Source organism: Podarcis filfolensis (genome assembly GCF_964270895.1).
Source record: "Podarcis filfolensis genome assembly, chromosome: 3".
NCBI classification, from domain to species: Eukaryota; Metazoa; Chordata; class Lepidosauria; order Squamata; family Lacertidae; genus Podarcis; species Podarcis filfolensis.
In genome coordinates this window covers 13,771,277-13,797,229 of record NC_139606.1, presented here as the reverse complement: position 1 = coordinate 13,797,229, position 25,953 = coordinate 13,771,277, and the positions used below count along the sequence as shown (strand labels likewise).

The 25,953-nt window shown below is 43.8% G+C and overlaps 1 protein-coding gene across 2 annotated transcripts in view; it reads right to left on the bottom strand.

Moving 5' to 3' along the window:
- The window catches only part of SLX4IP (SLX4 interacting protein), a 95,759-nt gene that overhangs the window by 21,181 nt on the left and 48,625 nt on the right, over positions 1–25,953 (bottom strand). The window contains exons 3-5 of one of the 2 annotated variants that reach the window (XM_083606867.1): positions 17,728–17,817; positions 15,964–16,087; positions 1,817–1,894 (exon numbers count right to left, since the gene is read on the bottom strand). In XM_083606867.1, coding sequence (XP_083462993.1) covers positions 1,817–1,894; positions 15,964–16,087; positions 17,728–17,817 — 292 coding nt within the window. The remainder of the gene's footprint in view (positions 1–1,816; positions 1,895–15,963; positions 16,088–17,727; positions 17,818–25,953) is intronic. The other variant, XM_083606868.1, reaches the window with a different exon arrangement.

The following is a 25,953-nucleotide window of genomic DNA, read 5'->3' as shown; positions in this document are numbered from 1 at the left end:
CCCACATGCCCCAAAAGTGAAGAACTAGACTGATGCATTTATTTATTTTAAAAACTAAGCTCTACTATAAGAGTAAACATCCAGTGTTAAAAAAAATGTAGCATTAATTTAAAGACGAACATGATTCGAGCAGGGATTTCAGCCTAACTCTTAAAAGTTCTGAAAGTGATGTTATTTCTGGCAGCGTAAGATTTGATGTCATATCCTCCTATTTGCTCCTTGGCTTGGGGAAACATGAAGAGAGACCAGGTCCAATGACATCACCTAGAATCGGTTTTCTAGAAGCAGGCTGGGCAACAGCCCTTCCTTGCATGGGCTTGTACCACTCTTTAACAATAGGCCTGACTCACAGAGCAAACTCCACTGATTCACAATCTGGAGACTCGGGGAAGAAAGCGCTGAGTCTTGTCCTCGCAGAAATGTGGTGTGTGGCCCAGCCAATTACCCTGACCCGAGTTAAAAGCAAACTTTAAAAAGATTAAGAAGTTAGTTAGCGGTAAAGAACGACAGGACGACAGCCAGATCTGAACGCAAATATTGGCCCTGATTCAGCAGACGGGCTTCCCTAGCAGCTGAAAGAAAGACTGTGTTTCAGGGTGCGGCTGAAATGGATCATCAGCACATCAGTGCTTGCTGTTGGGCTTCCGGCAGCTGCGATGTGTTGTCTCCATTCTTCTCGCACGAAAGAAGGGCATGTGCACTTGCTGCTGCTGTTTGGTAGCATCCTCCTTCCACCCCACACATAAACGTGGGATTGTGTGACATTCAATTGTGTGTGGGGGGGTACGTATGTGTGTGCCACATGTATTCACCCTGACATGGTCAACACAACCAGAGAAAACATCACTAGTTCAAGCAGGCAAAAGAGAGAGGGCAGTGGAAGGGATCATTCCATTCCACATTTTTTTTCTGTTCCAGAGCACCACTGAGATTTCCTTTCCAGTATAATATAATAATAATAATAATAATAATTTATTATTTATACCCCGCCCATCTGGCTGGGCCTCCCCAGCCACTCTGGGCGGCTTCCATAGAAACAAAAAATACAGTAAAATATCACACATTAAAAACTTCCCTGAACAGGGCTGCCTTAAGATGTCTTCTGAATGTCAGGTAGTTGTTTATCGCTTTGACATCTGCTGGAAGGGCGTTCCACAGGGCGGGCGCCACTACCGAGAAGGCCCTCTGCCTGGTTCCCTGTAGCTTTGCTTCTCGCAATGAGGGAATCGCCAGAAGGCCCTCGGCACTGGACCTCAGCGTCCGGGCTGAATGATGGGGGTGAAGACGCTCCTTCAGGTATACTGGACCGAGGCCGTTTAGGGCTTTAAAGGTCAGCACCAACACTTTGAATTGTGCTCGGAAACGTACTGGGAGCCAGTGTAGGTCTTTCAAGACCAGTGTTATATGGTCTCGGCGGCCGCTCCCAGTCACCAGTCTAGCTGCCGCATTCTGGATTAGTTGTAGTTTCCGAGTCACCTTCAAAGGTAGCCCCACGTAGAGTACATGGGCAGTAGTCCAAGCGGGAGATAACCAGCAGATTTTTATATTTCTCTCAAACTCTATACAGATTCTTCCTAAGAATATGGTTCATAAAACTTTTATAAATTTTTGCCTTCCCATGCCAAAGACATGCATGCCCGCTGAATTTGAAATCATGGCCTTCTAAGTTCAGGATGCCTGCATTCTCCAGTGTAATCCATTCTTTTAACCAACACAAACAGACTGCCTCATAATACATTTGCTGGTCTGGCCATTCTGTAAATAAACCTCTCCTGCCATCACTCGCTTTCTCCAAAGTGTTAAACAAACAGCTTACCGCCATGCTGCCGACCCGTAATACATCGAAGATTCGTCCATCTTTTGACAAAGTAGGCTGAAATGTGAAAGTCGCCAGCTGCAACATAAAAAACAAAAATGAGGACGGCCATCAATAGATTTTTTTCATTGTTTAAAGCCAATGGCCATCACAATATAAGCACAAATCACCTGGACAGGCTTATTGATCCGTGCTGCTTTCACGCAAGTAGCACATGTTATCAGAATATGCCTCTCCAAAAATCTAGAGAATAGAAATCCACAAAGTCAACAGAGTAGACTGCAACTTAATCCTAGCTACCAAACAAGCCTGAACTGAAAACAAAACGAAAATGTATGTTTTGCTGTACGGCTTTAAAGTAGGCCAAAAAGCAGTGAATCCGTCTGCTTCTTTCCTCAAACTGGAAATGTCCCTTGTGGCATCTAAGGATGGCTTGGACAAAGGGATAGCCACTTCTCCATACTATTATATTTCCCCCACTGAGAATTTTTCCTCTCTGGTCTCAGATGCTTGGGGCGGCTCAAATGTTTGTTTGCAAAGTACAGTCAAACCTCGTTTTGTGGATGGGATCCATTCCGGGGGCCCGTCCGCAAGCCGAAAATGACGCACGTCAAAGCGCTACGTCTGCGCGTGGCACGATTTAGTGCTTCTGCGCATTATGCAAGCGACAAACCCAGAAGTAACCTGTTGCAGTACTTCTGGGTTTGCTGCAGACACAGAACAAGGTCTGACTGTAGATGCAATTGTTGCGGCAAATGCTCAAGAACCAGCTATAAGTTGCATTCCTTCCTGCACAGTATATACTACATCCCTGGATAAAATGCAATGGCTTCCATGGCCTTAATTCTTTTGCAAACTGTTTAATCTGAACAAGGTGAATGACACATAGTAAATGCTGGTTGAATGGGCTTTATAGTATTACACTACAGTGGTACCTTGGGTTAAGAACTTAATTTGTTCCGGAGGTCCGTTCTTAACCTGAAACTGTTCTTAACTTGAAGCACCACTTTAGCTAATGGGGCCTCCCGCTGCCGCAACCTGATTTCTGTTCTCATCCTGAAGCAAAGTTCTTAACCCGAGGTACTATTTCTGGGTTAGCGGAGTCTGTAACCTGAAGCATCTGTAACCTGAAGCGTCTGTAACCCGAGGTACCACTGTATTCATATTTTTCAACTGTATTGAAAAGTAAGTACAGTGGACGCTCGGGTTGCAAACGTGATCTGTGCGGGATGCACGTTCGCAACCTGCAACATTCGCAACCCGCAGTGTTCGCAACCTGCGTCTGCGCATGCTGTCATAGAATCATAGAATCATAGAGTTGGAAGAGACCACAAGGGCCATCGAGTCCAACCCCCTGCCAAGCAGGAAACACCATCAGAGCACTCCTGACATATGGTTGTCAAGCCTCTGCTTAAAGACCTCCAAAGAAGGAGACTCCACCACACTCCTTGGCAGCAAATTCCACTGTCGAACAGCTCTTACTGTCAGGAAGTTCTTCCTAATGTTTAGGTGGAATCTTCTTTCTTGTAGTTTGGATCCATTGCTCCATGTCCGCTTCTCTGGAGCAGCAGAAAACAACCTTTCTCCCTCCTCTATGTGACATCCTTTTATATATTTGAACATGGCTGTGATTCGTTGCTTCTGCGCATGCGCAAAGCGTGATTTAGCGCTTCTGCACATGCGCGACCGCCGAAACCCGGAAGTAACCCATTCTGGTACTTCCGGGTTTCGGCGGTCCGCAACCCAAAAAAACGCAACCCGAAGCGTCTGTAACCCAAGGTATGACACTTGCTATAAATCTACCCTCCTTATTTTTTTCATAAAAATATTTATTTCGACAAAGTAATAATCATACATAAATAAGAATAAAAATGTGCACCCCGCCACCGAGACCATTCCATTGTAACTATCCAACCTCCCAAAATTTCAATGCCTCTTGTGATTTGGTTTGACCCCTTTCCGTTTTAACAGTACAAATTCTGCAAACACCCTCCATATCTCCCCAATATCATCTCACCTGCATATTCCCCATCTTACCTTAATAGCCGTTAATTTACCATTAATAGCTATATCCCACACCTTTTTATACCACTCTTCCATTTATATTCTGCTTGCCCCTTACACTTCCTAGCTATAATAATTTGTGCAGCGGTCAATAAATTTGTGAGCAAATCCTTCCTAGCCTGTGAACCTTCTACCCCATCGTAAATTAATAATAATGCTACCTCTGGGCTTTCAGTCAGCTTTAACCCAGTGATTTCTGTTATCTCCTTAAACACCCTTTGCCAAATGAATGTACATATTTACACCCCCACCACATGTGAACCTAATTCCTGGTTTCCTGGCATCCCCTGCAACATAACACTGAATATTCATTGTATATTTGATTTAATCTGACTGGTGTTAAATACCATTAATTTATAATAATTTTCTTTTATTCTTAGGAACAACATTTTCTTTCTTTTTTTCTTTTTAAAGATTTGATTGTTATCATTCACTTTAACACACCAAACAGAAAAAGAAAGCAAATTTCTATCACCGCCAAACAAAAAAGAAGGGAATTAATACATCAACTATTAGCCTTCAAATCATAAAATAAAAGTGGTCTTTTTCTATCGACCAGACTTCCCGTCTATTCTTTATTACAGATTCTGTATCATTTGTTCACTGCCATTACATAACTAGTTTTGTTCAAGTTTAATTACCCTTGATCCATTCATAAGTTTTACATCATTCTTACAACTGCTACTGAAATTATTCGAATGCTGCAAATAACCTTAGACTACAATTGTTATTTTTCAAATATATTTTAAAAACTTCCCATTTTGAGATAAATACCTGTTTTGGTTTATTTTTTTTTTCTTTCTGACATGCTATCTAATTCCGCATATTCAGCCAATTTTTGAATCCATTCTAATTTTGACGGGACTTTGTCACTTTTCCAATTTGCCGCAACGAGAACTCTTGCTGCAACCGTGGCATATAAGAAGATCTCTTTAACATTTCCAAGGTACATTTCTCCCATATTTCCCCCCGTCTTGACGATCTATCTGCCCTGCTGTCTCCTTTCCTCACACCTCTAAATCTACCTTCCTTATAAGGTCTTTCCAAATCTCCTAGTTTATCTCTAATATATGCAATGATAAGAAAATAACTACTGAAAATTGTGGTTGCTTTGCTCCTTCTCCTCCTGTGCTATACTAGGAGCCAAGCCTTGGCATTACAGTGGTACCTCGGGTTAAGTACTTAATTCGTTCTGGAGGACCGTACTTAACCTGAAATGTTCTTAACCTGAAGCACCAGTTTAGCTAATGGGGCTTCCTGCTGCCGCCGCGCCGCCGGAGCACGATTTCTGTTCTCATCCTGAAGCAAAGTTCTTAACCCGAGGTACTATTTCTGGGTCAGCGGAGTCTGTAACCTGAAGCGTCTGTAACCTGAAGCGTCTGTAACCCGAGGTACCACTGTAAATCTGAACCTGTTCTTGTGGTTTGTCATTCTCTAAACTAGTGTTTCTCAAACTTGTGTCCCTGGCTGTTGTTGGACTACAACTCCCATAATCCCTGACCACGGGTCCTCCATACTAGGGATAATGGGAGGTGTAGTCAACAACAGCTGGGAACCTAAATTGAGAAATGCTGTTGTAAACAAACTACAAGCTGTAACTAAAGTCTGTTCGTGGCTTACACCTCATGGCTTTTTTGGGACGTGTGTGTAAACTATGGATGAGTTCCTGGAAGCCCAGCAGGAACAGGGGAAGGAGCGATGTGCTGGTGGTTTTCTCACTGTGCATTAGTAGTTCTTCATGCAGCACCGAGTTAAACAAGGGAACTCCCTTCCACAGGAGGCTGCAAAGGCCAATGACTTTGATGGCTTTCAAAGAGGAACAGGCAACTTCACAGAGGACAGGACTGGTGGCTACTAGCAATGACGGCTCGGCTCGGCATCCACAGTAGGAAGCAGCAATGGATCTAAATGCCAGTTGTTGGACGCGGGTGGCGCTGTGGTCTAAACCACTGAGCCTCTTGGGCTTGCTGATCAGAAGGTTGGTGGTTCGAATCCCCGTGACGGGGTGAGCTCCTGTTGCTCTGTCCCAGCTCCTGCCAACCTAGCAGTTTGAAAGCACACCAGTGCAAGTAGATAAATAGGTACCGCTGCGGCGGGAAGGTAAACGGCGTTTCCGTGCGCTCTGTTTTCCGTCATGATGTCCCATTGCCCCAGAAGCAGTTTAGTCATGCTGGCCACATGACCCAGAAAGCTGTCTGCAGACAAACGTCGGCTCCCTCGGCCTGAAAGTGAGGTGAGCGCTGCAACCCCAGTCACCTTTGACTGGACTTAACTGTCCAGCGGTCCTTTACCTTTTTACCTTACATGCAAACCAGGCCGTTGCATTTATTTAAAGACTTGCCCAAACCACATGGATGACAGAAGGCACTGTATGTCTTTCCACACTACTCTTTAAAATGCAATAATTAGCAGTTTACCTGCATGGAGCCATCTTAATTCATGATTTACCTGCTATTAGGAACAAGTAGTAATTAAAGATATCCCATGGATCTCTAGTGTTTAGCTCCATGACACACTGACTCATATTTAACTGTTGCTGCGGAGCGGTGTTTTACTGCCGCTCTGCGTGTGACCTCACTAATACATTGGCTCCAAAAGTCACCTTTGTCTGGGGAGGTCAGGTTTGGGGGCCGAATTGGCCATTTGTCGTTCTGATGACCTGGTCCAGGAGAGAGATGGGCGAGTGAGAGCCTGTTAATCTGGCTGGCTGTCTCAGCAGCTATGGATACCATTGCTCACAATATTCCCCTGCACCATTTCAAAAGCTTAGGGATCAGAGATTTTGTATTGCAGCAGTTCAGTTTTACACGTGAAGAAATGTAGCTTGAAATCTTACTAATTTGGAGAGGATCTGCAAAGAGGAGTGGGACAAAATACTCCTTGAGATTTGTGAAAACCTGGTGGCCACCTACAAGAAGCATCTGACCTCTGTAATTGCCACCAAGGGTTTTGCCACCAAGTACTAAGTCATCTTTTGCAAAAGGATCAAATACTTATTTCACTCATTATAATGCACATCAATCTCTGACTTTTGTCTTCTGGATTTCTGGGGGTTGTCCTGTTGTTACTCTGTCTCTCACAGCTACAATAAACCTACCATTAAAATTATGGACTGGTCATTTCTTGGAACTAAGCTCTTCACTTCTGGGTGCTGGAATGTGTTGTTGTTTAGTCGTGTCCAACTCTTCGTGACCCCATGGACCAGAGCATGCCAAGCACTCCTGTCTTCCACTGCCTCCCAGTTTGGTCAAGCTCATGTTAGTAGCTTCGAGAACACTGTCCAACCATCTCATCCTCTGTCCTCCCCTTCTCCTTGTGCCCTCAATCTTTCCCAACATCAGGGTCTTTTCCAGGGAGTCTTCTCTTCTCATGAGGTGGCCAAAGTATTGGAGCCTCAGCTTCAGGATCTGTCCTTCCAGTGAGCACTCAGGGCTGATTTCCTTCAGAATGGATAGGTTTGATCTTCTTGCAGTCCATGGGACTCTCAAGAGTCTCCTCCAGTGTTTTTACACAGACATTTAATCAAGAACAATAATCTTTTATATATACCTGAAGAGTCCAACTTATCCCACAGTCTTACTTGAGAGATTTAATCAAATGCAGCTTTCAAATGAATGAAAGCTGCGTATAGCACACCACCTGATTTCTTAACATAATTATCTATCAAATACATAACATAATTATCTATCAAATGGGCTGGTACAAAGCAATGGTCTATACTGGATCTGCCTTGTCTAAACCCAGTTTGCTCTTCGGCAAAAACAGCTTCATCAGTTATCCAGTCAACAAGCTTACTGTAAAGATGCTTTGCATATAATTTGCTAATTACAGGTAGCAAACTAACTGATCTATAACTAACCGGATCAGATGAAAGGCCCCTTTTGAATAGACTACCGCATAACATTTAAGGCAGTAGATAAAGGATTTGAACAGAAACATCATGAGAGTAAAGATGGGAAGTCAAAATATTAAGGAAAGACGGCATTGAAACTTAACTGAATTTGTTAAATTGTATGAAAAACAATAAAACATTTTTTGGGGGGGGATTTACGTGCAAGGGTGGTTCCAGAAAATAGCATGGGGTGGCTCCCTGGCAGCTGGAGCGCTGAAGGGCCCTATCCTGTTGCCAATGCAATTTAATATTTATATGTAGCTGCTGAGAATGGCTATTAGGAGAGTTGGAGCAAAGTGTCATCAGTATGTAGATGACACCCAGCTCTATTTCCCTGTAACATTTGAGTCAGGAGAGGCTGCGCATGTCATGGATCTGTGCCTGGAAGCAGCAATGTAGTGGATGAGAGCCAATAAGCCAAGACTGGATCCTGACATTATTTTAGGAGGCTTAAACACCTCCACAGAAATTCAAAGTTTCCCTAAAGCCTAGTTCCTCATCACAGCATGTAGCTTTGAGAGAAAAAGCGTATGATCTACGAGGAGGAAAAAATTGTTTCCGCTGGGAGTTGGAACTCATTCAAATGATACCAATTTCACTTGGAAAAGTGCCTTTGATATGGCAACTACAGACAAAGGCCTTCATCACTCTGTTCACACCCCTGTGGTTAGAGATTAAAAAAATTAGAGGAGCCGCATCCTATGTCTTTAGTGTGTTGAATGCAAAAGACCCTAAATGTGAACTGACAGTGCCAACATTTTCTTTGTTTCAAAAATAGCTGTTTCTATTTAGGCGGCAGCAACATTTTCATTTCGAAAAAAGAATAAATTCCTGAGGGTTAGCCAGGTTAGCCCATGGCAGCCGCCACAACCAAAATTCTTGTGGCTCCTCGAAGATTAATCACTTATGTAGAATAAGCTTTTAGGGGCCACTGGATGCAGGAAATGGCCCTCTATCCAGTCAGCTGATCATCTCAGGCACCTGCTCGTGGGGGCTCCGGCCTACCACAAATGCTTATATTAACAGTTGGAAATAAGTCACAATTTGGCTAGCAAGGCAACCCCCAATAAGCTACACTTCCACTCTACAGGGAAGTGGGACCGATTTGGATGGACCTAAATGGTTTCCAGAGAGTAGTAGGGGATGTTTTATCTCATGCTGATGGCCTTTCAGCTGATTTGCTGGTGGCCCACTGGAACGCGGAGTTAACCAGGGCTATCGACTATCTGGGTCTGAAGTGCCCTCTCTGATTGCATGGAATCTGGACAGCCCCGTGGTTTTCTCCAGGGCTAAAGGCAATGAAAGGATGCGGGTGGCGTTGTGGGTTAAACCACAGAGCCTCTTGGGCTTGCCAATCAGAAGGTCGGCGGTTCAAATCCCCACGACGGGGTAAGTTCCCATTGCTCAGTCCCTGCTCCTGCCAACCTAGCAGTTTGAAAGCACGTCAAAGTGCAAGTAGATAAATAGGTACCACTGTGGCGGGAAGGTAAATGGCGTTTCCGTGCGCCGCTCTGGTTCACCAGAAGCGGCTTAGTCATGCTGTCCACATGACACGGAAGCTGTACACCGGCTCCCTCGGCCAATAAAGCGAGATGAGCGCCGCAACCCCAGAGTCGGCCACGACTGGACAAAGGTAAAGGGGTCCCTTTACCTTTAAGGGCAATGAAACAATCACTGAGATGGCCAGAGCGCCAGAAAACCCTTTCTGAATCGGACCGGACACAGGTTAGACCTCAACGTCGACACTACTAAGTGGCGATAGCAATGGCAAAGAGGACCTTCTTCACTGCCTGTATTGCATCTGCAGAAAACAGCAGCAGGAGACTCTTTCAGGTGATTCGCAATTTAGCAGATCCACCTTCGCCATCGGGGCCCTGTAAGGACCTGAAGATCTCCTGTAATGATCTTGTCATTTTTTTTGCAGATAAAGTCACTCAGATTCGGAAAGAGGTAGACTCCACCATGGGAGCAGGGCCATGGCAGGATGGTGCTAGAGTCCTGTCTAGTCAAGTTGCATGGGATCAATTCCAATCTGTTACCTCCGCAGATGTTGACAGGCTGCTTGGACGAGTGAAACCGACCACCTGTCTCCTTGATCCTTGCCCATCCTGGCTCATAATTATTATCCCGGCTCATATTATTATGAGCCACACCTGCCTGCCTCCCTCACCTGATGTCCTCGGTTGAGGGGCAGGTACAATAGAACAGCTGCAAAGAAATAAATTGGAAGCTTCAAGCAAACGACCGTTTGTTCCTCTGTAAGCAGGGATCTCTGACCAGAAGCCTCACTGGGAACAGCAGAAACCCCATCAACTACTATCTAGTGGGGCTCACTTTTTCCATTTCGAAGAGGCAGTATGAATCCAAACCGCTTCCTCCAAATGGACACCCTGCAACCACCGGCCAGCTGATTGGCAGTTACTGTGGCCTCCTTGGAATACTGACAGGTGCCAATCACCCAGCATCAGGTGACTGGCAGACAAAACGTGCCCGCAGTGGGTGGGGGAATTCAGAATCTGCCTGTCCAGTTCCCTGTATTTGTTCCATGCAGCCAAAGAAGCAGTCGATGAGATGTGCCATTTAAAACAACACCATTTGCAAAGAAATTAAGGTTGGAGGAGGCAAGACCCCAGCAGCAGAGGTCTTGTCGAGATTTTCAATTTAACTTCAGATGAAGTTTACAGCATGTCATTCCTTGAAGGAGAACTACCTGAAAATGCTTTACAGGTGGTATTTAACTCTGATTAAGCTTGCTAAGATGTAGAAGACTGAATCAGTTAAGTGCTGGAGATGCAATGAGGTTGAGGGGACATTCTTTCATATGTGGCGAACCTATAAAAGGGTAAAAGAGTATTGGGAAATGATCCATAATGAATTGGGGAAAAAATTAAAAGCACTTTTAAAAACAACAACCCCAGAGACGTTTTTGTTGGGGATAATTCAGATGGAAATTCTCAGGTGTCAAAAAAGGTTACTTATGTATGCCACTACTGCGGCCTGTGTTTTGTTCACCCCAAAATGGAAAACGAGCGAGGTCCCAACCAAAGAAGAATGGCAACTTAAATCGATGGAGTACACGCAGCTTGTGGACCTAACATATAGAATAAGAGAACAAGAAGAACATACGTTTAAAGAAGATTGGGAGATGTTTGTTGAATATATGGGGGAAATTGTGTACACTTGAAAAAGTTAGCAGCATTAAGATAAATTCAACAGTGTAAATAAGTTTTGATGGATGGAATAATGAATGGTTTGGTTTATGTAAAATATGCAGGGATTTATGTTATGCAAAATGAACCATGGAAAGAGAAGAAGGGAAGTCATTGATAGTTTAAGGTTGTTAAGCAACCTTTTAACTTGTAAAGAAGAAAATTTAATAAAAATGTGTGTGTGTGCGCGAGAGAGAGAGGGGGGGATTTTGGAGTCAAACCACAGAAACCACAGCATGCTGGACTAAGCTTGGTGCTGCAAGTAGCCCCTAATTATAGCATTTTGAAGGAAGTGGTATTTCAGCCTCCTTGGTTTGCTTTGCAAGTCCCTGAACTTGCCAGGTCACCTGCAGCCTCCTCCGGAAAGCTTACTAAGGCAGTACCTGACAAGTTGACTTGGACATCTACGAGGCTGCCAGCAAGAATCTGCAGCACAGGATAGAGCAGCGTAAAGCTGTCTCCCACGGCTATTAAAGACCGTTCACCTGGGGAGCCTGGGAAAATGCCTTTTTTGCTGCTGAGTTATCCAGAATAGCCTGGCAGGTGTGCCCTTCCCAGCAAAAACTGGCAGCTGAAGAGCTCTGCGACTGAATTCAGCAAAGCCTTCTTCAAAACCACAAAACAGGCCTTAGGAGGCCCACAGTGATCCAAAACATTTCTGTACGTGTCGCTCCCATTGTTTGCTCTGTTCCAAAATCTCTGCATTTCCCCCCACTTTACCGCCCAGTCATTTTAGATTAGAAATACTATGTTCTTTGCTTCTCAGTTATGCTTTAAGACAGGTCATTTTTCTTTGCTGCAGGGACTGAAAACCTCACATATCTGGAAAAAAATACATTAAAATCTAAAGTGTGTATATATATATATATATATATATATATATATATATATATATAATGTGACACACAGTAGACGAGATAATTGGTTGAAGCAGAAGTTCGCAAGAGTGCTAAAAGATTTGATTGTCTAATCTGGCTAATTTCTTTTAAGAGCGTAACATTTGTTAGCCCATGTAGGCACATAAATATTTAGCATCCCTGCTAGCATATCCAGCTCTCTGCATTTTTGGGACGTTTAATGATATCTAATCCCTTAATTGTCTTTCTCCGCTCAATATTTCAACAGCGAAGCCTCGAAGCTACAGAAAAGAGCTTTCATTTAAAGTTTGCCTGCTGCTCCCAGTAAAAAATTCCAGAGCAGGTCAAACGCTTGAGAAATCCCATTGAGAATTGTGACATATATACCGGGGTGGGGGTGGGTGGGTAATGAGAATGGTCAATGACCATCAATAGCACCCTGCGTCAAATCTTTCTTGTGGGGTTCAAAGAACTTTCGGAGCAATTTTTGGGTGGTGGTGGGAAGCTGCAGGGGAAACAGAGAAAGGGGGTGTTTTATTACGTTCGTTTGTATAAATATAAAATCACAATCAATGATGTCAAAATACAACAATCCCTCCTATAGGGCAGCCTGCCTGCCTGAATCTCTCTCCTGCAATCCTTCTCTAGGGGCAGTTGGTGGTAGATAGCCCTGAGAAGTAGCTGGGGAGCGGAAATGGATAGATATATAGGAGCCAGCATGGTGTAGTGGTTAAGAGTGGTAGACTTGTAATCTGGTGAACCGGGTTCGCTTCCCCGCTCCTCCACATGCAGCTGCTGGGTGGACCTTGGGCTAGTCACACTTCTCTGAAGTCTCTCAGCCTCACTCACCTCACAGAGTGTTTGTTGTGGGGGAGGAAGGGAAAGGAGATTGTTAGCCACTTTGAGACTCCTTAAGGGGAGTGAAAGGTGGGATATCAAGTCCAAACTCTTCTTTTTCCTATTCTCACATCTAACTGCTGTCAGCAATTTTGTCTGGAAACCTAGTGAGATGAACCAAAGGGATATGAGCAGTGCCGGATTTACGTATAAGCTAAACAAGCTATAGCTTAGGGCCCCACTCTTTTGGGGGCCCCCCAAAAATTTAAAGAGAAAAAAACTGGCTGTACCTTTCCAAAATATAAGATAAAAAACAAATAAAATAAAACCTACATACAGCAACAGTGTTTTGTGTTGTGTAGGCTCCTATCTCTGCTGCTATCTCCTGGGTGACACAGTTGAATGTGCATGTGTACTCTGTCCACTTCCCTTCCTCCCACCCCATCTTCATGGCCCCGGGCTCTGGCAACCCAAGCTACACCACTGAGCTCAGTGTGATCAGGACAATGTTCCCTGCTGCTATTAGACAACATCAACACCAGTGAGCTAGTGAATGTGCAGAATAATATGGTGTGATCTCTGCAGTAAGGACCAGCAGGATATAGCTGAATTTCCATGGTTGCCAGGGGCGTCTGTCTCTTCAGTTTTGTGTCACGCCATGCGCCCCATGGGGGCCATTTTGTGATTGGCACCATAGCACTTTCTCTCAAGATTTAAATTTCTGAAAGTCCAGAGGTAGCATTGTTATCAATTTATGATGGGGTGGAAGGTTTGCAGGCTATGAAGGGTTCGCTCACAAATTTATTGACAGATGCACGAATTGTGATAGCTAGGGAGTGTAAGGGGCAAGCAGAATATAAAATGGAAGAATGGTACAAAGAGGTGTGGGATATAGCTATTAATGATAGATTAAAATGTGCCATTAAGGTAAGACGGGGAATATGCAGGAGAAATGATTTGGAGGAGGTATGGAAGCTGTTTGTAGAATTTGTACTGTTAAAATGGAAATGGGTCAAACCATCGTGTTGAAATTTTGGGAGGTTGTATAGTTACGATGGAATGGTCTCGGTGGCGGGGTGCACATTTTTATTCTTATTTATTTATGATTATTACTTTGTCAGAAAAAAAATTGCCTTCTGGTCCAAAAAGGCTGGCAATCTCTGATCCAGAGTATACTTCCTCAGGCTGCAGGTGAGACTTTACATGGCTGAAGAGAAAACATTTCCATAAAACTTAACTCAAAAGCATTCAAGCAGGAAACTAGTATGTCACAGAGAACATGAGTCAAGAACTCTTTCCCCCAGCATCTAGTTGTCTAATTTTTGTGTGTAGAGGTTTTCATTTTGCCAGATCCACTCATATGAGCTCCCAACCATGGTCTGAAGCAGTTTAGACCAGACACAGGTTTACCATCTCGTCTGCTATTAGTGTGAATTAGGACTACAAAGTGTGGAAGAGAAAGCAAACAGACTAGTTGCCCCACTTTCCAAGAAGCCAGGCCTGTAATAATCCAGTCAAAACAGGCACACAGGCAACTCCTCCCAGCACATACATTTATTACTGTTTATTTCCGTAAAACCATCAGTGTGTGTGGCATTTTACAAAGCAATGAACAAGAAAGGCAGTCCTCCGTCCTGAGGAACTTACAATTTAAATGTCAACAGCAGGAGAGGCAACAGAGGGAGGGAAAGGCAGAGCAAAGGAGAATGGGATGGATATGCACAAATGCATTTGCAAGTGCATGTAAAAATGTTGTGAAAACTAGGCAGATCTTCTCTCGCTATCCATACTACAAGAAATCCAGAGGGGTGGGGATAGGGGCTTTTCTATCCCACCTCCTAAAAGCTTATAACAACAACAACAATTTATTTACAACAACAACAACAATTTATTTATATCCCGCCCATCTGGCTGGGCTTCCCCAGCCACTCTGGGCGGCTTCCCAAAAAATATTAAAATACTGTAATACATCAAAGATTAAAAGCTTCCCTAAACAGGGCTGCCTTCAGATGTCTTCTAAAAGTCTGGTTGTTGTTGTTCTCTTTGACATCTGGTGGGAGGGCGTTCCACAAGAAGGGTGCCACTACCAAGAAGGCCCTCTGCCTGGTTCCCTGTAACTTGGCTTCTCGCAGTGAGGGAACCGCCAGAAGGCCCTCGGTGCTGGACCTCATTGTCCGGCTAGAACGATGGGGGTGGAGATGCTCCTTCAGATATACTGGACCAAGTCCATTTAGGGCTTTAAAGGTCAGCACCAACACTTTGAATTGTGCTCGGAAACGTACTGGGAGCCAATGTAGGTCTTTCAAGACCGGTGTTATGTGGTCTCGGCGGCTGCTCCCAGTAACCAGTCTAGCTGCCGTGTTCTGGATTAGTTGTAGTCTCCGCCATCCATCCTCCAACCGCCTCCAGACACTCACACATTATCCAAATGTCCAAACCAAAACAGTCTCCAAACTCATTTTACCCTTTCCTTTGTAGGACATCCTGTTCACATTATCCCTTCCAGACACAGGAGCCGTAGGGAGAAAAACTTGGGGTGCACAAACTCTTCTGAAAATGGGGAAAGGATATCCATGCTGCTTTTAGAAATAAGCTAGGCAATATGAACCCCAAAACAGGAAATGGAGAGCAGAGAGATGCAATTTCTTGCTTTTCTAGTAAAAAAAAAAAGCTTTAGAATAGCAGTAGGAAATTGGTGGCTCGTGGGGCAAATCCAGTTCACCAGATGCCCTACTATTCACTCATGATATAACCTAGTGGCTATTTTAAAGAAGCAAATTAGCAAAAATGAACAAATGTCCTTCTAGTTCCATGAAGCTGTGTTCACCCTATATGAGACAGTTTTCATCCTAAGGCCGAAGCAAACCAAGGGATCAGCCTGAGCCATGGAGTTTTGCTAGCTGGCCCTATCTGTCACTAGCTAATTCGCTGGCCCTGTCACTAGCTAATTCGCTACCAGTGAAATTCTTCTTTCTATTCAACCCAACAGTGGGTTGTTGTTTTCTCAGGTGGTAGGCTGTCCGTCTTATTGGTCTATACTGAATTCTGGACCATTGTACCCCAAGGACAGAATGCCTTGTGCTGGCTTGACCCAATGACTATATCCCCCTCCAAGCCAATATTACCGTAGGCAAAATAATTTCTAATGGCGCTCAGCTATTACCAAGGTGTTCAGCCTGGCTATTTGATAGAAGTCTAGGTAATGAGACAATTCAACACTCAAAAGCTTAAGCTAAAAAACAACTGTGGGGAAATCGCACTATGTTTGTTGTTATAAGCTGCTCCTACCTTTCAGAGACAAAGGATTAACTTTTGTGTGTTCCGTTTCCTTCGCCTGTCTGTGCCGTTTGCGACCTTTCAGGTACTGCGTCACCCTTGAATCAACCACATCTTTTAGCAGCAAGCAGACATCCTAGAAGAAATATTTGTTTTCAGATAGGTTGGAGCATCTTCTACGAGGTCTGAGAAACCACTTACGAATTCTCAGATTTGTTTATCATGAAGTCCTTGCAAACAAGCTGAAAAGCAATGCAGGCTGCAGTTCTAAACTTGATTTGAAATCAACTGCATGTATTTTTAAGTACATCATGGTCATTCCTAGATCCACATATACTAAGTGAGCATTTTGGATATCGGAGAGGAGGGAAATAATAGAAAATAGATTAGTGACAAATCCCAGAGCAATCTTACAGCTGAGGGCAGGAGCAGCAAAGTGACTGCTCTTTGCTTTTGTACCGTACTTTGTACACATCAGTCAAAATAAAGAGACGTCCCTCAAGCTTGCAGGCAAAGGGATTTGGCAAACAGGAGAAGGCAAGCAAAGTGGGGGAGGCAGAAAGGTAAGCATCAAGATTGACGCTGCTTAGTTGCTGTCTTTTAAATGGAAAGGCAGAATATAAATGCAACACATCACTGCCCTTACTCTTCCTTAGGCAAATCTAAATGTTTTCTTTTCTACATATGCTGCTCTATGGGCTGCTGTGACATAAAGGAATCAGCAAGACAGGCACACCCCTCCAGTTGGGAGTAAAGAGAAGCAAGAAGAAGCAAGGAAGGGAGATGCTCCTTTGCTGCAGTAGCACAAATACCTGCAGCTTCAGCTGTTCTAGAAGATCATGAACTCCAGATCATACATGCAGGCAGTATCTTCAAATCCATCCATCTATCTATCTATATCTATCTATCATCTATCATCCATCTATCAATCAATCTATCTATCTATCATCTATCTATCTGTTTTTTATTAAATTTTCTGTTTTACAATTTAAAATACTCATTTAAACATCCTTAAAATATCAATGACTTCCCTTCTTCTCTTTCCATGGTTCATTTTATATATCATAGATCCCTGCATATGTTATAAAAACTATACCATTCAGTATTCCATTATTGCATCCATCAAAACTTGTTTACACTGCTAAATTTATCTTAATGCTGCCAGCGTTTTCAGCTGTACACAATTATTTCTTATATATTCATTAAACGTTTTCCAGTCTTCTTTAAGTTGTCGATCTCCTTTGGTTGGGACCTCGCTTGTTTTCCATTTTGGGGCTAACAAAACACGGGCCAGAGTTGTTGCATACATAAATAACCTTTTCTGACAACTGAATTATCCCCAACAGAAAGGACTCTGGGATTTTTGGGAAAGTACTTTAAAACATTTTTTTCAACATTTCCCGCTACTCTTTTACCCTTTTACAAGTCCACCACATATGAAAGAATGTTCCCTCCACCTCTTTGCATCTCCAGCACTTATCTGATTCAGTCTTATACATTCTTAGCAAGCCTACTCAGAGTTAAATAACATCTGTGAATCATTTTCAGGTAGTTCTCCTCCAAAGAATGACATGCTGTAAACTTCAGGTTACTTTTCCAGAGTTTTTCCCTGCAGTATTTTCAAATATCATATCAATTCCAACAAAAAAGGGAGCACAAATAAAAATTCCCAAGATATTAGGAACATGCAATAACCAAATGTGGATAAGCCAATGCAATCTCCTGCTTCCCCTGTTTAAATTGTGTGCTTTTAAAGCACAAATTATTGAGCCTTACCTCTCTCTTACGATCAGAAAACCACACAGTGTCCTTACTGGAGTCACGCGACGTAACATGGAAATCCACCAGAACAGCAAAGTTTCCACACTTCGGATGTTTGTGGTAGAAAGAAGAAGAGGGAGATAACAGAAAATATTTTTTATTCTGTGTTATTATACACATCATCATAGAATCATAGTTGGAGGGTACAACAGGGGTCAGCTAGTCCAACCCCGTGCAATGCAGGAATCTCAACAAGCTGTTCCTCATCCACTTTGAAACCATACCAGACCCTGCTTAGCTTTGCAAACATGCTAGCCGTTTTATTGCTGCAAGCTTAGTGTGGTTCTTGGAGTTCAAAGCTAGGTCTTATATGACTGAATATTACGCATGTGCAGGATATAACATAGCATCATAACTGCCCTATGAACATGCCGTTTATCATAGGAATCTTAATATTTTGTTATTAAAACCTAATCAATTCAATATCAGTGCATCAACTAGCATGTATAAACTGTAACATAAAAAAATTACCCAATTCACGCCAGCTTAGTTTTTAAAAAATGGATTGAGAAATTCTTCTTTGAATAGTGTGCCTGACATTTCACGTTAGCCTATCAAACTGTTCGTGTTACTTTTTTTAAAAAAATAAGAACTGCCTTTTCCTAGCTACGTTGGCCTAAACAGAAATGAACAAGTGAAGGAGCATTATGTGGTGTTCTAGGTCTCACCTGTGACAAGACCAGGTGAGGGTCTGGGGGTCACCTCTATCGCCAAGGACCTCAAGTATTCCTTTTCCAGCGAATGAGGTAGTTTGGTAGGAAAGAGAGAGCTGTGACTGGCGAGTACCCAAGAGAAAGTTGGCATCCTTATCAGTGGATATTCATCCGTGGAAGCACAGAGAGATACAGGGGCTATGTGGTCATCACTGTTCAGCTGCCCAGCACAAATATGGGTCATGACATCAGAAATACATCTTCTTCTTTGGCGATCACTTGTAGACGAGTAAGATTGTCTTCCATGAACACAGTCTTAACAGTGAGTCCGTAAGTGACCGTGGAGGCCAATTCTGGATCCACACGTCCTTCCACAGTGGGTACATAGGTTTCCAGACAGAATGTTGATCATGGCGAGGGTTTGCCAAATGTGCCTTCCTCTTAGTATGTTTCTCCCTGTGTGCAACTATGTCAGCCCTGTTTGGCAAACTCTTCCATTCTGTAGCCTCCCATTAATGTGGAACTAAACTGTTTACTTATGCAGATTTTATGCAGGAATTAGTGTCTGGACCGAGTTAAGTATTATTCAGAGTTTTGTGTCAGCTGCCTTTAAAGCAAAGGGAGACTCCATGTTCTTGGAGGTGACCAAAGTAATGTGTTGAAAGGACATATTTATGAGCAGTAAGAGCTCTGCATTTGATTATCTTTCTTATTTAGCGAACACTCGTGGCCGAGTAAGATTGTCTTCAATGAAAGTGGTTTTAACAGTGAGTCCGTAAGTGACTGTGGAGGCCAGTTCTGGATCCACACATCCAGGTTTCCGGGCAGGATTTGATCACGGTGCCTTCCTCTTGGCTCATTTCTCCTTTCCATCCTGAGTTTGTGCTTCCTCAAAGCTCACCACACCTTTGGTAAAGGCTGTTCTCCAATTGGAGCGCATGCAGGCCAGTGCTTCCCAATTTTCTGTACTTATACCACATTTTTAAAGATTTGCCTTGAGAGAGTCTTTAAACCTCTTTTGTTGACCATCATCATTTAGCTTTCCATTTTAAATTTCGGAATAGAGTAGTCACTTTGGAAGACGATAATCAGGCATCCGCACAACATGACCAGTCCAACAAAGTTGATTTCAAAGAATCATGGCTTTGACACTGGTGATCTTTGCTTCTTCCAGTACACTGGTATTAGTTCGCCTGTCTTCCCAAGTGATGTGTAAAATTTTTCAGAGACACCATTGATGAATCTTTCGAGGAGTTGGAGATGGTGTGTCAGGGAACTGCCATCGGTTCAGGAGGGAGAGAGGAAAAGCCGAATGGATTATAGAGAGCCCCCAGGAATCGTGGGGAGCAGCTCCTCTTCAACGGAGGAGAGTAAACACGCATCCAGTGGAGAGGAGCTGCAGGAGTCGGACGTCGCAAGGCGGTCCCAGGACTCCTTGCCTGGGAAAAGCGGGGAGGAGAGGGGTCCTCCGCTACCCATGCCCTCCTTGCGCAGAAAGCATCCGCACAGAGAGGGGAGGCGCAGACTGGGCGTCAAGAAGCTGCTTTGCTGGGGAAAGTTTAAGAACCGCCCACTCACGGATTCTGCCAGCGATTGAGCCAGTCACGGGAGAGTGGGGCTCTGGACATATAAGGTTTATTTTGGCAGCAAAAGCAAGGCTTCACAGCCAGGCAGGGAGATATTTGCCTGCTTACTCTCGAGCAACCCCTTGGAAACACTACATGCTGTTTATAAGTGGTCCATGTTTCATAAGCGTACATTAAGGTTGGTAGTACAATAGCTTTGTAAACTATTACTTTGTAGACATACTGACCGCAGCACTCATGCCTTCACTGCATAGCAGCACTTGCAAGCAAGGGTGCTGGCCCCCCTAGTCCATAGTTGTCTTTCAAAGGCAGTAGCCTCATGGTTACCAATTGCCACCATCCACAAAATGTTGCCATCATAGAAGCATAAACTGGAGGTGTCAGTAACTCATCTATCTGAACTACCTGTGCACAGTGAGTGAATTTTTTGGCGCAACTCGCCATGCAAAGAAGCCTCAAGTTCTCCCCGAAAACCATAAATCTACATTTCTGTAGATTTGGCCCGGCGATCGAAGGCTCCTATCTACATGGAGGCATCAACATGACCTTCTTTTCTGTCTAAAAGGGCAGACCACTGTTTCCATTTCCCACTGTTTGGGACTAGGATCAGGACGCTAATTCAGAGAGAAAGAGAGCTACCTGCTGGAAGAATGCAAATTCTTATCCCGATGAGTGAACGAGACTACAGAGGTTCAAAGGTTCACAAGGAGTTGCTCATGTTCGCGGCGAGCGATGATAGCCAAAATATGACACAAGTGGGAAATCATCTGTAGACAGGTGTCAAAACATGTTCAGTTGATTTCTAAACGCTATGGGATCTTCTTCTTTTTTTTAAAAAAAATGTTATTTTGCAATGTATGACTTCTTGTTGAAGATTTATGTGTGCCCTGTAAATTTATTTGTGAAGTGAGAAAGAATTTGTGTGGCATGTAAGTACTTAATATAAGTGCTATTTATAGACAGCTGGTCATACGCAATTCAAGTAACCACGAAAAATATTACACGGGGCACCATGGTAATGCAAACATAAGTAAGCCAGGTTTGAATCCCCCATTCCAGCAGTAAATGAGGTGGAGTTAGCAGCCTTTCATCAATTCTTTCCTCCAAAACCACTTTTTGCTAACACAAGCTCTATTAAGACACACAGGAACCAGCAGGCGATGAGGCAGAGCAAGATTTTCCCACCCACAGAACTTGGCTGTATCTGAAAACATTAACAGGTACAACACAGCTGACTTGCCTCCTGTCTTAACCCTTTAGTAGGAAACCTCTGAAAGGAAGGCAGCGAGAACGTTTCCTCTCTCATCTACCAAGTCATTCTCCAAGCTGTGTAAATTGGGGTGAAATCTGGGGGTCTGAAAATGGGGATATTAATGCTGACAGGTGTAATGGGTGGCCCTTATCAAGGAGCTCATAAGATAAACTCAAGCTGGCCCTTACAGTGGTACCTCTGGTTACTTACTTAATACGTTCCGGAGGTCCATACTTAACCTGAAACTGTTCTTAACCTGAAGCACCACTTTAGCTAATGGGGCCTCCTGCTGCCGCCGCTGCACGATTTCTGTTCTCATCCTGAAGCAAAGTTCTTAACCCGAGGTACTATTTCTGGGTTAGCGGAGTCTGTAACCTGAAGCTTATGTAACCTGAAGCGTATGTAACCTGAAGCGTATGTAACCTGAAGCGTATGTAACCCAAGGTATCACTGTATTTAGGAAATAAAATCATAAACAAATGATGTCTTTCTGTGTGCCATTACAGGACTCAGGTTTCTGAAGATGCTGCCAGAACTCTTGATTTGCCAAGGATAAAAGGAGAAAGGGAAATTATCGTGCTGAGATTCTCCACACACCCTGCTAGAAGCCACCAGGATCATTATTATTATTTAAATTAATGTAAGAATTTGGTTTCCCATATATATCTCGAGGCGATTTAAAGGCACACCATGGGATCAGCTAAATGGTGGAGAGGCTCAAGATTTGATGGCAGATAGGTCCTACCACATGTGGTGGACGTGCAAGATAAAAAAGCATTCTGGGAAATGATTTATAATGAGTTTAAAAAAATTTAAAATAACGTTGTGAGAAAACCAGAAGCTTTTGAACTAGGAATTTTAGGGGCAGAGATACCAAAGGAGCAGAAACGACTATTTCTGTATGCGACAACAGCAGTGCAGATACTACTGGCCCAGAGATAGAAAGAAATTAAAGTTCCAACCGGAGACGAATGGCGGATGAAGATGATGGACTACACCAAAATGGTGAAAATGACTGGGAAAGTCAGAAACCAGGAGGAGAGAAGCTTTAATAGGGGATGGGTTACAAACTTTAATAGGGAATGGGTTATACAGCTACAGGCTTACTGAATATTCCTCCACATGTTCTCTGTAGTTGGCATCTATCCATCTCAGGAGACTCAGGAGACAATGGAGTGTGTCTTCAGGCGTGAAGTCAAACTGTTGGAGAGTTACAGCGTCTGCTGTGGCTGTAGAGACTGATATGGGAAAGACATGTTTTATTGCAGCTGGGGCAGATGAAGGTGTCCGGTTTTGCTGCTACAGATGCACCATGGCGTTTCTTCTCTCTGAACTCCTCCCGGGGGTCATTCCTCTTCTGGTCACAGCTGTGTATACATGACCGGGCTGTCTGTCTCCAGGCGCTGTGGTCGTCTGCAAGGGGTTTCCACATGGCAGGGTTAATGTTGCCAGCGTTCATGTCCCATTTGCCTTCATGTCTTGGCAATGCAGGGTTGGTCTGCCAATGACCTGAGTGCCTGAAGCCAACCCCCCCCCCCCCTAGAACACATCCTTGGGGATCCTGCCACATTCCATTCCGTGTACATGAACAAGCGAAGTGTAGACCTTGCTGAGACAGGAGTGTAAACATGGTGGGAATGTGGGCTTTGGAGAGCACATCTCTGTTTGAGACTCTGCTCTGCCATGTGATGCCAAAAATCTTCTGGACGCAGCACATATGGAAGGCATTGAGGTGTCACTTGTGGTGGGAAGAAGTTGCCCACGACTCACTTCCATAAAGCAGCGTGTTCAGCTCACAAGCCTGGTAGACCTTCATCTTGGTAATACTACTACTACTACTACTAATTATACAGTGGACCCTTGAGTTACGTACCGCTCTGGATATGTAACCTTTGGGTTGCAAACCCGGAAGTGTATACTTCCGTGTTTCGCAGCGCATGCATGTGCAGAAGTGCTCTATTGCACTGCCCGCGTGCATAAAAGCGGCGCCTCCAGTTACAGACTTTTCAGGTTAAATATGGACCCCTCGAATGAATTTAATTTGTATACAGAGGGTCCACTGTAATAATTATTATTTATACCCCATCCATCTGGCTGGCTTTCCCCAGCCACTCTGGGTGGCTCCCAACAGAATATTAAAAACATGATAAAACACCAAACATTAAAAACTTCCCTAAATAGGGCTGCCTTCAGATGTCTTCTAAAAGTCAGGTAGTTATTTATTGACATCTGATGGGAGGGCATTCCACAGGGAGGGTACCCCTACCAAGAAGACCCTCTGCCTGATTCCCTGTAATCTCACTTCTTGCAGGGAGGGAACTGCCAGAAGGCCCTCAGAGCTGGACCTCAGTGTCCAGGCAGAACAATGGGGGTAGAGACGCTCTTTCAGGTATACTGAGCCGAGGCCATTTAGTGCTTTAAAGGACAGCATCAACACTTTCAATTGTGCTAAACAACGTACTGGGTATTGGTCATTACTCATATTGACCATCCTTACTTGGCCAGAATGGCACCATCCACACACAAGGTGGAAGTAACAGAGGCTCAGGGAATCCCTGAGGTTTACAGAAGTACAAACAACTTTTCGGTGGGAAGAAACCAAGGTGGGGCACCCCCAAACATGTCAGCAAGGATGCTCAGGCGGTACAAAATACTGAATGATTCTTTCCTTCCAGTAGCACCTTAAAGACCAACTAAGTTAGTTCTTGGTATGAGCTTTCGTGTGCATGCACACTTCTTCAGATACACTGAAACAGAAGTTGCCAGATCCTTCTATATAGTGAGAAGGTGGGGAGGGGTATTACTCAGAAGGGTGGTGGGAATGGGTGATTGGCAGATAGCTGTGATGAGCCTGTCGACGACTCTTAACGACTGCAATAGGTCTTACAGGAAAAAGCAAGGGGTGAGAAGGTGAAAAATGGCTTTGTCATGTATAATGAGATAAGAATCCAATGTCTTTGTTCAGACCAGGTCTCTCCATGGTTTTAAGTTTGGTAATGAGTTGCAATTCAGCAGCTTCTCTTTCCAGTCTATTTCTGAAATTCCTTTGTAGTAATACAGCTACTTTGAGATCTTGTATAGAATGTCCTGGGAGATTGAAGTGTTCTCCTACTGGTTTCTCTGTCTTGTGATTCTTGATGTCCGATTTACGTCCGTTTATTCTTTGGCGTAAGGTTTGGCCTGTTTGTCCAATATAGAGAGCTGAGGGACACTGTTGGCATTTGATGGCATATACAATGTTAGACGATGAGCTAACACTTCAATTTTTTTTTTGTTTTGACTATGGCAGACCAACACGGCTACCTATCTGTAACTGAATGATTCTTGTCAGGGTCGACTGGAAAACTGGGGTGGGTGGAGTGGAACTTGAATGGGCATCCTGAGCAGGAACACTCCACCCTGTGACCACTGGATTCACGTATCACTTGTTGAATGTAACATGCTAGGTTTTTTTATACGATATACTGGGAGTACATTTTAAAATGGCCACAGAATGTTCCCAGATCCGTTCAGTGTTAACTATTGACTGGCTAGATATTTTTCAGGAGCTCTTTATCTCATCAGATTAAAAACATGAAAAGTTTCGGTCCAGCCGCCATCTGTTAATTCTTCATTCTTGGGAAGAAAACAGAGGGCAGGCTTTTGATAAAAGAAGATCAAAGCATTCTGTTCTTTCGGTGAGTGATACCTGTAACAGAAGCCTAGCAAAACTGATTTCACAATGACCCAGTTGTAAAGGTGCCTTCCTGCTATTGATATGATATTTCTAGTACTCGAATAACCTTCAGTACTTGAAAACTGCCTCGAGTAATTCTACGTCTGCAGCGTGATGCGTTAGCTAGACCCAAGCAAATGCAAACTAAGCTCTTCAGGAGTGCAACCTTGGCCAACTTTGGGGGGAAGAGTTGTGGAAGCCGGACCTACCAAAAGACAATGATGAAGGTCTGCCCCTAAGCATCTCTGACGGAGTCTTTGAAATTAGCCAGGTGCCAGGCGCATTTTGCATCCAGCTATCAACCACTTGCGACCAAGTGAAGGCCTGACATCTCCACCACCTGGAGATGCATGCCTGGGAATCATTGGATCTGGACTTTTTCCACACTCTAATACCCCATACTGTAGAATTCGATCCGTTATATTTTATCGGCACAATCAGAATGAATTTCTGGGACCAAATTGCTTTTTCCTGTGCATCCTGAGTAGCAGTCACCATTCAGAAAAAGAGGTCGGAATAGGCCAGATGGGTGGGGTATAAATAATAAAATTATTATAATTATTATTAGTATAACTACTACTACTACTATTATTATTGGCTTTTCTTGCTTAAGTTCTCAAAGCTCTTAACCAAGCTCAAAGTTGTCATCTGACCTAGCAATCAATCAGTCAGGCTATCCTTTGAAAAATAAGACTTTAGAGCTGTGTGGCACTATGGGTTAAACCACAGAGCCTAGGACTTGCCGATCAGAAGGTCGGCGGTTCGAATCCCCGCAATGGGGTGAGCTCCCGTTGCTCAGTCCCTGCTCCTGCCAACCTAGTAGTTCAAAATCATGTCAAAGTGCAAGTAGATAAATAGGTACTGCTCCGGTGGGAAGGTAAACGGCGTTTCTGTGCGCTGCTCTGGTTTGCCAGAAGCAGTCACGCTGGCCACATGACCCGGAAGCTGTACGCTGGCTCCCTCGGCCAATAAAGC